Genomic DNA, 12,686 nt, shown 5'->3' on the forward strand with positions numbered 1-12,686 from the left:
TCAATAGCCTCAACAGTCACCAAATAACCGCCAGTTTAAGACCGATTTTCCTAACGCCACGGGGAGATCCAATGCACCAAGACTGCTGCACCGCTTGTGAGCGCAGCTGACGTCAGCAAGTTTGGAGAGGCCGCGACGCGTTGTGTCCTAAACCGTCCCCTATCGTCCGGACTTGCTGACGCTCGTCTTGCCTGGAGTGATTGCTGGCTGCAGTCTTCGTCAGCTGTCGTCATAAACTGGGTTATCTGTCGTGTTCGTTTTCTAATGCAACGGTGTTAGTGGAAGCTGTGGACGGGTATTAATAGAACCCTAGGTTTAATTACGAGACTCATTACTATAGAGAAAGATCGCATTTTGAATATTTCGTCCGTAAGGAAAAAGTCGAAACAAACCGAGATTTGTAGCTCTACTGATATAAGTGTTCTTTGGGAATGCTAGTTCCTCTATTCTATGGTAGATTATATGACTAAATTCAAAATGTCCAAAATGACATCTTCATTACAAATACCGTATCTAAAAGAATGACTGCAATCTAAGATTGATTCTCTTCTATGCTATAACAACCTAACCAAAAGAAAGGCAAAAGAATTGCTGCCAAACTCCATTGTGTTCACTTATAAAGTTTTATCATAAAGTGTGTGTATAGAATGTATCTAAAAATTATCTTTTCTTATTCGTAAAAGCTGTTACAAACATATAAGAAAGCATTGACGACAAGGCAAGGAGGAAGCCAGGTAGTTAAAGGTAACCACCCTTCGAATTGCATCCAATGTGTTGTTATAGATGGAACGTGTCATTAAAAAGAGGCCCCGTGAGCGTGACATCCTTAGTTGGTCTCTCGCAGGTCGGCTTCATTACTCAGTGTAGATTCTGCTTTACTTAGAATGTTGTGAAAATAACGCAACCCTTTCTTGCTGTTATTTTCAGTTTCAGTTGACTAGTAGCTAATGGTTGGAACTTACAATTTCTGGTGACCAAGTTAGGATACCAAGCCCTTGGAATAGGGGCAGTTTTGAATGACATATTCCAGTATTATTTTCCATACAAAGGAATGAAAACACAGGACAAGACACAGCAAAGATCGGTGATCCTGAAATTGGTGGATTCTCTGGAAAACTATATTATTAAAACCTTACGATGCAATGTGGATTAGAGATTTAAAGCTAGAGTTGATTTATTATATCTTTTATAGTATTTATGATCTAAAACTAAGTTGTTTATCTTTAAACTGTGTGGACTAGATTACATTAGGCCCTAATGATGGAGATATTAACACAGAGAATGAATGTCATTCTTTTTCATATGATTCTTACTGGTCTAAGATGATTCTCGACAGTGACAAATGTGAGAAGGGAGAAGGAAGGAGGAATGAAATGTCCAAAGAAAAGGAGGGAGAGAATAAAAGGTAGGAAAATTAAGGACTCAACGACAGACAACGTGAGAACAGTATAAGATCACATAATAAAAGATGTACGGTTGAAAAGTCATAGTAGATTATTTTGTTGATAGATAGATAAGCAGATTAAATTCGATTAACCCTGATCAAGTAACTATCTAAAGATAAGGCTCTCTTTATCACTTTTACATAACTCAACAGTCATTCTCACTCAGTGAATAGAAGCATTGGTCTGCCACACATCACAGCGTGGTTCGAAAGATTTGTATCACAAATATTCTACGAAGTAGCACTTACACTTCTTTTTTCGTTTTTTTTTTCTGATCTTTTCCATTTCTTGTTTTCTCGGAAAAAGAAAGGCGAAATATAATTAATAAAGGGAAAGTTTCTGTGTTGTCATTAAATCATTGCTGAGTACAGCTTTACATACATATGAAAACGTGTATTTTCAACATACTTCGGGTCACTGGCATGGAGATTTTCACTGAAACGTTCCCCGTGTGTATTTTGCAAACACTTGTTATCGGCTGTGCATGTGTAGTATTGAGCCCCTTTTATGTAATCTTAATCAACCAATCTTTTCTAACAGCACCTTATGATTGGCTATTTTAATGTGATGAGTCATTCCAATGAGACTACAGCAAGTATGAAGTGATAATATTTTATAGGGGTTTTATGGTAAGGAGATGAGGCAGCGGAGTTTTGGAAGTATCACATGTTAAAGCTAGCATCGCCCACTAGCCTAGCTGCGTCCGTGACGGCACCCAGTTACTACAGCACTGCAAATATTGTGGTATGAGACCACCAGTAGTGGGAAGACGGGGGCTGTGCTGCAGCAATGGGTGTCTGGGATCCTGTGGCAAGACCTACAGGAGAATTTCTCTGTAGGGCCGCTGTCCAGGCGGCATTTCCCAGTGGACGGTGGGGGGTCGCAGCGGGGCTAGGGGGCGGGCTGGCTGCTATATGAGCGTCTCCTTTTGAAGGTCTACTGTCTGCATCTCTTGCAAGCTCTTGCCCTTTGTCTCAGGCACAAATACAAGTGTGAAAACAAGGGCAAGTGCAGCAATGGTCGCGTACAACCAAAATGCTCCATAAAGTCCTAACACACGTTGCAGGTCCACAAAAGTCTTAACACTCACGAATGAGCAAGCATAACTGACAGATGCTGCTATAGATCCAGCACCCCTGTGTTTCAAGGGGAATAGCTCACCAATGTAAAGCCAGCTGATGGGCAAGACTCCAAGGGCAAAGGCAATCTGGATAACAAGGATACAAAATAAGGGAACCCAGTCAGATTCTTTCCACTGTTGTCTAGCAAGAATATCCTCATCTTGATCAAGGCCCTTCAGGTACACGTAGCCTCCAAAGGCAGCTAATGCAGCAGACATAAGCATGTTGCTGAATACAAGCAGAGGGCGGCGTCCCACTGTGTCCACTAGTGCTGAAGATGCCATCCCGGCGCATATCTGTACAAAAGCCACCACTACAGCAGCCCGGTGTGGGTTCAGACCCACAAATGTTTCAGCCAGGATGGGTACTGCATAGAAGTTAAAGGCATTAGCGCCACAAAACTTCTGGAAGACCATGAGACCGCAGGTGATGAAAAGCGGACGGAGGAGGTCCCGGGGAGCTGCACGTTGTGGACAGCTGCCTGATTCACGACGGAGGGTGGCAATGTTAGCTTTCATAGTGGTGAGCTCCCTCGCAACATCTGTTTCTGAACCACGTAGCCAGCGCAATGCACTCGCAGCTTCTGCATCTCGCCCTCGGTATAACAAGAAGCTAGGTGTCTCTGGTATAAAGAACGCTGCGAGAAACAAACATACAGGAGCTACTGCTGACACTGTAGCTAATTGCCGCCAGTTAAGGAAGGCGCCTAAAAGGTATGAGAGTAGCATACCAATACTACCACTCAGCTTAGCTAAGGCACACAAGCATCCTCGAATCTCTGGATGGGCAATTTCACTGACGTACACTGGAGTGACGACTGCAATGACTGCTGAACACATCCCTGCCATTAGAGCTGCTACATACAGCATGCTGACATTCCAGGCTAGCACGGTTAGGAGCCATGACAGAGCGAATGGTATTGCTACTGCGCAGAGCACCCTCTTTCTTCCAAACCTGATAGCCATACCTCCAGGCACTGCCCCAAAGAAGGCACCCAACAGGGAGAGAGAGGCCACCCAGGATCCTTGGTCCTTACTGACAGAGAAATGGTGCCCTTGAGCGCTTAGGGTAGCCATGGATGCCAAAGCAGGGGAGGAGTATCCTTTACCCAGTCCTGCACACAGTGGGCCAAGTGATACAACCAGTGTTGCCAGCACCTGAAAAGAAAAAGAAAGTTAATGCATGCATCCCACATTACAAATGGCATGCTTTAATAATGTTTGAAGAATGACATATACAATATAATATTCTTCGAATGTTAGCACAGGTATCAGTCTGTTAGTTCAGGATCGTTGGTGTTTCATGTTGTTGCTGCAGGCATACGGATGTGCAAAACAGATCTATGAAAAAATTAGGATTTAGCTTTTGTCACCTAAATTATAATCATCTTACCTTCCTGTCAAAAGCTAGAGAGAGAGAGCTAGTGAATAGCATGCATAATTATTAACAGGGGAAAAAGAAAAAGTAAATGATTGCATTTCGAATTAACTGACAAAAACAAACCACCTCAAGTATTTGATCCTCACGTGTTTCATAAAAATTTTAAGCTGTAGTGTGAAATGGTGTTAGAATACAATTAAAACGTAATTTTTCTTGTATAATACAGATTTATATGTATGTATGTATATATATATATATATATATATATATATATATATATATATATATATATATATATATCTATATATATATAAATATATCATAAATATATTTATATTTATATGTGTGTGTATATATAGTGTGTGTGTTTTTGTTTAAGGAATCATTATTGCATGAAACATATCTCCTTTTCACTAGTAAAAAGGTAGGCTGCTCTGAGGCTGAAGCTTGGATGATACAAAATAGAAGTAGCCCGTTTAAATGAAAGGTTAGGGAGGGAAAGAGAGAAAAATAACGACGGTAGAACGTAGTAAAGCATAACAACTTCCCTAATGTGTCACCTTACTTTTTCAGGCTACGAGAGTTCTAATGACGTCACTATAATATAGTGGCAAAATTGCTTTGGAAAATATAGTTTCTACGAGGCACTTCAGAGGAAGTTCTGTTGCTTTTTTGAAAGCCTCAGAGCACTTTATCTGAATAAAAAAAAAAGGCCGATTTTTGTAACTTTCGACTTGCACAATTCCCATTTTATCTAATACTCACTTACGTACCACCTTAGTATTGTTTTTTTTTTATTCAATAGCACCTTATATTCAAGTTAAAGCACCCTGATAATGATAAGAAACATTATGTTTACAAATGAAAAGGTTCTGCCAATTTAGTGGAAAACATTATGTTAATATAAATTTTAAAAGTAATGTCAGTTTAGTGAAAAATATTATGTTAATTAAAAAGTAATGCCAATTTAGTGGAAAATATTATGTTTATAAATTAAAAAGTAATGTCAATTTAGTGGAAAACGTTATGTTAATAAATTAAAAAGCTATGTCAATTTAGTGAAAAAAAATTATTTTTATAAAGTAAAAAGTAATATAAGTTTAGTGGAAAGCATTATGTTAATAAATTCAAAAGTTATGTCAATTTGGTGGAGACATTGTCTCCAATTACCCTCATTTTGCCCTCATTTTGTCATGAATTTTCAAAAGTATTGTGATTAACTTATCTTCGCAAGACATAAACAGCGACAGGAAGTGTCCCTGTTTTCCTGCAAATCAAATTTCTCATGATGTTTTTATGGGACAATAACCACCGATTGGAATCGCCGCTTCCCGCAAAACAATATTTTCACTTAGCGCGCTCTTGACTGCGCAGACAATAATAACTTCGATAACTTTATGTCTTCCTGTTGTGTCTCTTGCGTCTTTGCTTCGAAAGCTTATTTAAGTGACACTTTTAATATATAAAGAAGGAATGCCGTTTTCATGTTTTTCGAACTTAGAGGCTCTCCATTTGTTGACTGTGGCCTTGTCTGATTATGGCTATTTCGTCTAATTGACAGCTCGTTTTTAACCTCGAGGTCAAACTTTGGCACAAACGTTTTTTATTTATTTATTTACTTTTGGCGGATGTCTCCACTCATTCATTCCCACATATAGCATTGGGAAGCAATGAATTGATGAGTAGTGTGATGTTATCATCATCCGCTTTCTTGATTTTAAATATATATATTATTCTCTCTGCTAGATTTTACTTTTCCCTTATGCAGCCTTCATTCTCAGGTCAGGGGTCGATTTTGTACTAAAATACCTGATAGCTTTATGAACTGATTCCCTTTCTTTTCATCGTTCTTTGAATGCAGGGCAACTCTAAAAAGTTGGAATTAATATGTTCAACTTTTATATATATATATATATATATATATATATATATATATATAAATATATATATATATATATATAATATATATATATATATATATATATGTGTGTGTGTATGTATGTATGTATGTATATGAATATGTATATATAATTTTAAAGAAAATATCAGCTAATCTATGTGGCTCGCCTCTGTGTTCTTTAAAGATATCTCTAAAAAACCCTAGTATATCTTTTCGTAAGGTAACTTTAATCCAAAGCAAAATGTTTAAGGGTTTATTTTTCACATTTATTTTACATGACTGTGTCCATTTTGTCCAAGTAAATATAAAACAAAATAGCTTTTCTTTCATAATCTTCTCAAGATTCCTCGACGAAGTGTCTATTTTCGCATTTAGGAGTCTTCTTCATTACACAAGAGCCTCCAGTTTACGGCGCATTGTTTCATAAAGCTGTCAGAATAATGGGTATTGTCTTTCATTTTCTTTAAAGGGCGAGTTTATGCGGCACTTTTATTTTGCAGCGTTTTCGGCTCAAGAAAGCGTATATTTATTATTCAGGTAATGTTTCATAAAAAAAAGCCTTTCTACTTATTCGTCTTCTTTTGTTCACATACAAGTCATGTTCCGTGGTATTCATGACTCCTTTATACCAAGCAATCTCTTTATTTAAAAAGTGAACATAACTATCTCTGAATACCCCTCTCTGTCACTTTCCTGATAGAACAGCTTGAAGATGAAGCCTCCTCTTTTTGCATCCAGAGCAAAGTCTTCTTTTGTGATTTTCATGGAAGGATAAACACGCGATAATGTCTCATGCTTTCCGTCTGAGCATTGTCTCTACTCACTGCATTAAAGCTCTGAGATAATACTGCGTTTCTTATTTTTACGAGGAAGAGTGTTCACGTGTTAAATATTCTTGTTGCAAGTGGCTTCAAGAAGCGGTATATCCGTTCGAATATATCAGAAATTATTATTATTATTATTATTATTATTATTATTATTATTATTATTATTATTATTATTATTATTTGCTTAAGAGCAAAGGGGTGTTACAGGCTATTACACACACAAACAAAGCCACCTCAATATCTTCTAACATAACAGACACCTCACACGTCTCGATATCGACCTCACCGCGTAACAATCCCCCTCCTCGCTGCTGGGAGAAAGAGCGCTGGTGAACTGGGTACAATACATGTACACAATACCGGGGTCTAAGGATGTCAGGCAGGACATTTATCGGGACGGCAAAGTCTACCCTAAAAGCCAAATCAAAGTCCTTCAAAAGAGGGCATCACGGCTTGGACCCCATATAAAATGTAACAAGCTGAAGAAGAAAGAAATTATTATTATTATTATTATTATTATTATTATTATTATTATTATTATTATTATTATTATTATTTCCCTTTTCCTCAGAGTTGGATTAAATTTTGTATGTAGGCACCTTAGTGGTTGGTGATGTTTTTCCCAAAGTTTTTAACCTCTGCTTATTTTCAATGTCACATTCATTTTAAAGGGTGACATTTTACCAATATTCTTTTAAATTTCGTTTAATATAATAAGAGGTCCCAAATCTAAAAGATTCCACACTACAGGTATTCGTTAGATATCTTTGGTCCTGGCCTAATTTCCAAGGTAACAGAGTAGTTGAAAGGTCAACATTTTATTTTTGCTGATTTTGAGAAAGCATAGCAGCAAGTACGTAATTTTGGGGTTGGCAATTATTTTCCCTAAAAAACATTTTTACCCTGAACTGCCAATATTTTACTTTTCCAAGATTTTTATAAAACATGGTAAGGAAAGTATCTTGGGGTTAGTAATTTTTCTGGAGCAATTTTCACTTTGAATAACTTGTCAAGGTTACATGTCAGTTTTGCAAAGAAATTGCATTTTTCAACATTTTATGTTACTCCTATAATAATGAGACTGTAAGTAAACAACTTGGAGGTGGATGATTATTTAACTCCAGTGACTTTGCTATTCACATCTTTTGAAGGTTACATGACTGTTTTTCCTCAATATTTTTCATTAACACTTTTCAAGGTAACAGCTCATTATGTAGACAAAAATTTTTAAATGTTTTTCTCTAAACTATGATTGATAGAGGTCTCTGACTTTCAGGTTCTTTGTCAACACATGTAACAGTTACTTTCGGAGGGTGAAACAGCATTTTGCACCCTTCATTATGCTGATCCCCTTCTGTTTGTTAATTCTTTTACACCTCATTATTATCACAGCCTCTTTTATTACTTTTTATTAGTGTTTTGATAAACCAAGTTGTTATTATAATCTATGAATTCAAAAGCTTTTGATAAGTCAAGAAGCAATCACATCACACCAGTACCGTTTGTATCACAACACACACACACCATTGACAAGGGAAATAAGAATATGAGTAAAGTAACAAAGGAATCTGTGAAAAACTGATCGGTAAATTAGATCTGACAAGCCATCAGACACCAATTAAGAGGAAGAGGGAGAAATAGTATGGATGGAAAGGAGTAGAACTCACTAATATGAGTAATGTCATCTTTTCAGTGCCCCTCAGATAACCTACACTTCTTATTAAATCTGCTGGAAATACAAAGGATGCATTTAAAAGCGCCATTTTTATTTTTGTTCCAGTCCTACACCAGTTTTTTGTTGCTAATGAGGAAAAAGATTTGTTTCCAAACCAGGCTTATTATAAAAGAAACATGGCTGCAAAAGTCGAATGGAGAACAAAGAAAAAAGGGATCATGACAAGATTAGCGAACCCAATATCTCCATGTCGAGAACAGCGAATCCAATGATCCCCGTGTAAAGAATGGCCAACCCTTTCCGGTCCGAACTCCACTTGACATGAGGGTTAGTATTGAACACGGCGAACAGTGATTCATCTACACTGTTTCGTCGTGTTTAGTACTAGCCCCTTAAAAGCAAATGTATTTTCGCCTTTTTTAGTACTAGCCCTGGGGGAGATCAAATGTCTAGTACCAAGTGTTCATGTTCAGAGTAAAGGAACTCCGATTATTCCTAATGTAAAGAATAACGAACCTAATAATCTTCTTTGTAAGAATAGAACCCTGCTGGTGAGTGGTTCATTATCTTGGATATGATCCGAAAAAAAGTAAGCTAGAAATCCTATTATAAATGATCTCAAAATCTGTGTTAGCTCTTGAAGTTTTGACATCATGTGCTGATGACATTTCCTGTTCTGAAACATACATGTCAGTATTGTTGTCGCCACTTACGAGTTTTTGTACGTGTGTGTGTGTGTGTGTGTTGAGGGGAAGGAACTCAACTTCAGATTCCTTTGTGAATACACAGTTGTTTGTTGTATAGTTTTACTTTGAAATCTCTGGGGTATTTAAAATGGGAATGACCTCTCCTGTTTATATTTTCCTCTGAGGACTGTCTGTAAGAGAATTAATCATGTAAGGACATAGGTGAATATTTCAATCTCTATAGAATTCTTCTTGAATGGACAGAGGTGGATAGATGGGTAAATAGATAGACAGATAGATGGGTCATCGAAATATGTTTTGAAATACGGCAGTCTGTGTGTGTGAGTGTGTGTGGAGCTCAAGACCTTTTCATTTCCTTCACCAGAAAACTTATTTTAAATAAATGCGAAAGCATTCGTGGATCCATTCTTAAGCGAGTATGAATTTAAAAGAGAGAGATGAATTCAAATGCCACCTCTCTCCTTCCTCTTTCAGACAAAAAAAAAAAAAAAAAAAAAACTTTTTATTTTCGTGTTTTATTTTTCTCTCGTTTACCTGAGTACAGTGCTGCGGCGCGGGGGGACTGATGTAAACAAACTTGGCAGCCGCTGAGCGTTTGCCGGGCTTTCTTCTCATGTTTCCGTTGGGTGTCGTCACCTCCTCGTAGTGATTCTCGTGGGTCCTCGGAGTCTCCTCGGCCGCGCGGGTGACCTCCGGATGGTGACAGAGGGATTGGGCGGCCCTCTCGTAGTCGACCTGGTTGTCCAAGGAATAGCGAGACATCCGAGACATTCTGTTTGGACTCTGCATCTTGCTTCGGCGTGTTGCTTTTGCTTCGTGCGATGTTGTGTGTGTGTGTGTGTGTTTGTAGTATTCTTGTCTTGCTTCTCACTTTTTTTTTCCTTCCTAGCTGTTGGCTATATCGTTGGAGCGACCATCCTATAACGTTATAATAAACATGATCACTTTTTTTTTTTTTACTTTAGAACTTTATACCACAATACCCCATTCACACGGGGGTCACGTCATGGACGTAGGAGAAAAATGAACACCGGTCTTGTGTGGGATATTCCTTCTCATTGTTTGATTGAACAAAACGACGCTGATTTTCATAGACGTAAGAAATATTCGTTTACTTTTATCCACTTCCACTTTTAACTTTGAAAGCAAGGGCGATTTTATAGTTCAGTCTTATTTTCTCGTGAAAAGGAAAAGTCAAATAATCGAACAAAGAAAACGGAAGGTATCAACAATTCCTAAGATTTCGTGACTGATTCAGTTACGGAGGAAACAGAACGCTTGAAACGACCATAATATCAGCATTACATTGTGAATGTAACGCTCTATTAAGATGATTTTGAGTTTCCATTCACTCAGTCGACGAATTCTTGTTCAGTTGAACCGAGAAGAGATGACGGGTTTCGATTCTAAAAGCTAAGACTCAGTCGCGGTTCCCCTTTGGATCCGATTCTCTTCTTAGGCGCTTGGACACTTTTCGTTCAGAGGGATGGACTTTCTAATCACATCACAGAGGTAGCATGGCGATCATGCCGGTTGTTTTTGCTATGGGTTGCGGTGGGTTGTCTTGACTATTTGCTGGTGAATTCGCAACTTTGCTGGTGAATTCGCAACTGCTCTTTCTTCCCCTTGACGTGGCAGGCAACTTGATGCAGCACTCGAAGTCCGTCTTCGAGTGGGTGTTCCTCAAGTCGCAGACGAAGGAGACAGTGAGTTGCTCTCTCGTAGTTCTTGAGATTCAAGCCGTTGCAAACAGTGAAGGCATCTTCAAGCCACAAAACCAACAGCAAAAGGAGTGTTTCAACTCTGACTCCAGGAGGCTCAGAGGTTGGATAACTTGTCGGCAGGGCCCTCGTGGACAGCTGCTTACCTGCAAAAGTAGAGAAGTCTTTTATTACAAACACGTCTTTACAATTATTTTCATAATATCTATGGAAAGAAACACATTTTCCTGATCTAAAAAAGACTGGCAAGTTGAATGATTTCGGGTTAACGTTGCACGGAGTAGACAGCTGGCTTATTTTAATGTATGTTGTACTTAATAGTCCCCCAACTTGAGTTTTGTTGATTGACCGAGGTATGTGACGCTACAGATATTGAGTTATTTCAGGTGCCATAATTAGATACCTTATAAAGAGATGCAGTCTTACAGTTATTGTTCTCAAGCCTTGTGTTGTGCAATGCCTCTGAACCGTTGTTTTCAAGTAATGGTACAGAGGCATGACACAGCACTTGAGGAAAATAACTGTAAGATTACCACTCTCTTTAAGGCAACTGATTATAGTACCTAGTACTTAGTATCCATAAATAGTGTCACACACTTCAGTTATTAGACAAAACTTATTGTCGGTGAACAATGGAATATTTTGTTTGGGTGTTCAATTTTTACTGCTTCTGATTGTTTTCAGAGGGTACGCCTCCCTTCAGGGGAAATCACTGATAAAAGTGAATTTATTTTCTTTTTCTCTGATCCTTTATCATTTCCCTTCGATCAAATATGTATTCTCCAGAATTATATCTACTTGCTCTGTTACCTCATTTATTTAACCGTCATTTAGTTTCCTTCTTTACCCGAAATATAGGAAACACACTGACCTCATGAATCTCTGAAGAATTCAATAATTTGAAAGATTATTATCCAGGTGTGGTGAATTCACTTTCCATTCGGATATCTCTTTAGCTCTGACAAGAATTAGTGGATAAATTGAGTCACTTTAATCAATACTTATTATAGAGACCCACAATTGAAATTAATTTTGATGCTTCTGGTAAACGGTATTCTCTTAAACTTTTAAGCAGAAATACGATATTGGTTACCTTGTCTTATAATATATAATTTCAATTTTCCAAGAGGCGAGTAAGTAGTTTCCATGCGAGATAGAGTCATCTGTTTCCTTTCCTTTCCTTACATCTTGTTTCAGAAAGGTATGGGTTTAATAAAAAGATTGGGTTGCCAGGGCCATCGGCCTTTGTATTAAAATTAAAAAGTAAATTTTGTATTTAACCTTGAATTCTCTGAGATGCTTCGAAATCTTCATGAATGAGAGGCTACGAAAGCTAAGTTATGGGCCTTTACAGACGAAAACAAAGTGTCTACTCTTGTGATTGAAAAACCGACTTTTCAGTTTCTTTTCTCTTAAAAGAATACAAAAAGAAAGTTTTGGAAAAAGAAATCCCTTTCCCCCCCCCTTTTCTTGTGACTTTAGAAATCGGATAATGGACGGCCATTTTTGTTTTCTCACTAACTTTTGTAACCTTCCTATCGTTCTAACTTTTTTTTTGTCAACTTGGTATCTTTCTAACTTTCCTTTCTAGGACCTTAATGCCTTTGAATTTTCTACTTGATTATTTCTAAAATGTTTCCGCTCTTAGAGCCATCCTTCGACTGTTTTGGCTTATCTTAAGGAGAATACTTATTGTCTTTCAACAATTAATTGAAAGGAATGCTTGTTGCAATTATTATTTTAACAATCATCAGTCATCTTTGTTAATTGCCATATATACCGTCTAATTTTTATTTCTGGTTTAGCGTAATGGTGGTTGAGTTCAGTTATGTAATATTTTTAGAATATTACGTGTTATGATGCCTCCAAAGATCTACCAAATTCAGAGTAACATGCATTGCTTGCTAGGG

General features: G+C 37.7%; 1 protein-coding gene across 1 annotated transcript in view; it reads right to left on the bottom strand.

Moving 5' to 3' along the window:
• Positions 1 to 1,693: 1,693 nt before the first annotated feature.
• LOC136840856 (facilitated trehalose transporter Tret1-2 homolog) overlaps positions 1,694 to 12,686 on the bottom strand; it is a 203,411-nt gene continuing 192,418 nt past the window's right edge. Inside the window, exons 3-4 of the mRNA XM_067107804.1 lie at positions 9,590 to 10,922; positions 1,694 to 3,723 (exon numbers count right to left, since the gene is read on the bottom strand). Of these exons, the coding sequence (XP_066963905.1) occupies positions 2,356 to 3,723; positions 9,590 to 9,844 (1,623 nt within the window). The 5' untranslated portion in view covers positions 9,845 to 10,922 and the 3' untranslated portion in view covers positions 1,694 to 2,355. The remainder of the gene's footprint in view (positions 3,724 to 9,589; positions 10,923 to 12,686) is intronic.

Source organism: Macrobrachium rosenbergii, chromosome 8 (assembly GCF_040412425.1).
Source record: "Macrobrachium rosenbergii isolate ZJJX-2024 chromosome 8, ASM4041242v1, whole genome shotgun sequence".
Classification (NCBI taxonomy): Eukaryota; Metazoa; Arthropoda; class Malacostraca; order Decapoda; family Palaemonidae; genus Macrobrachium; species Macrobrachium rosenbergii.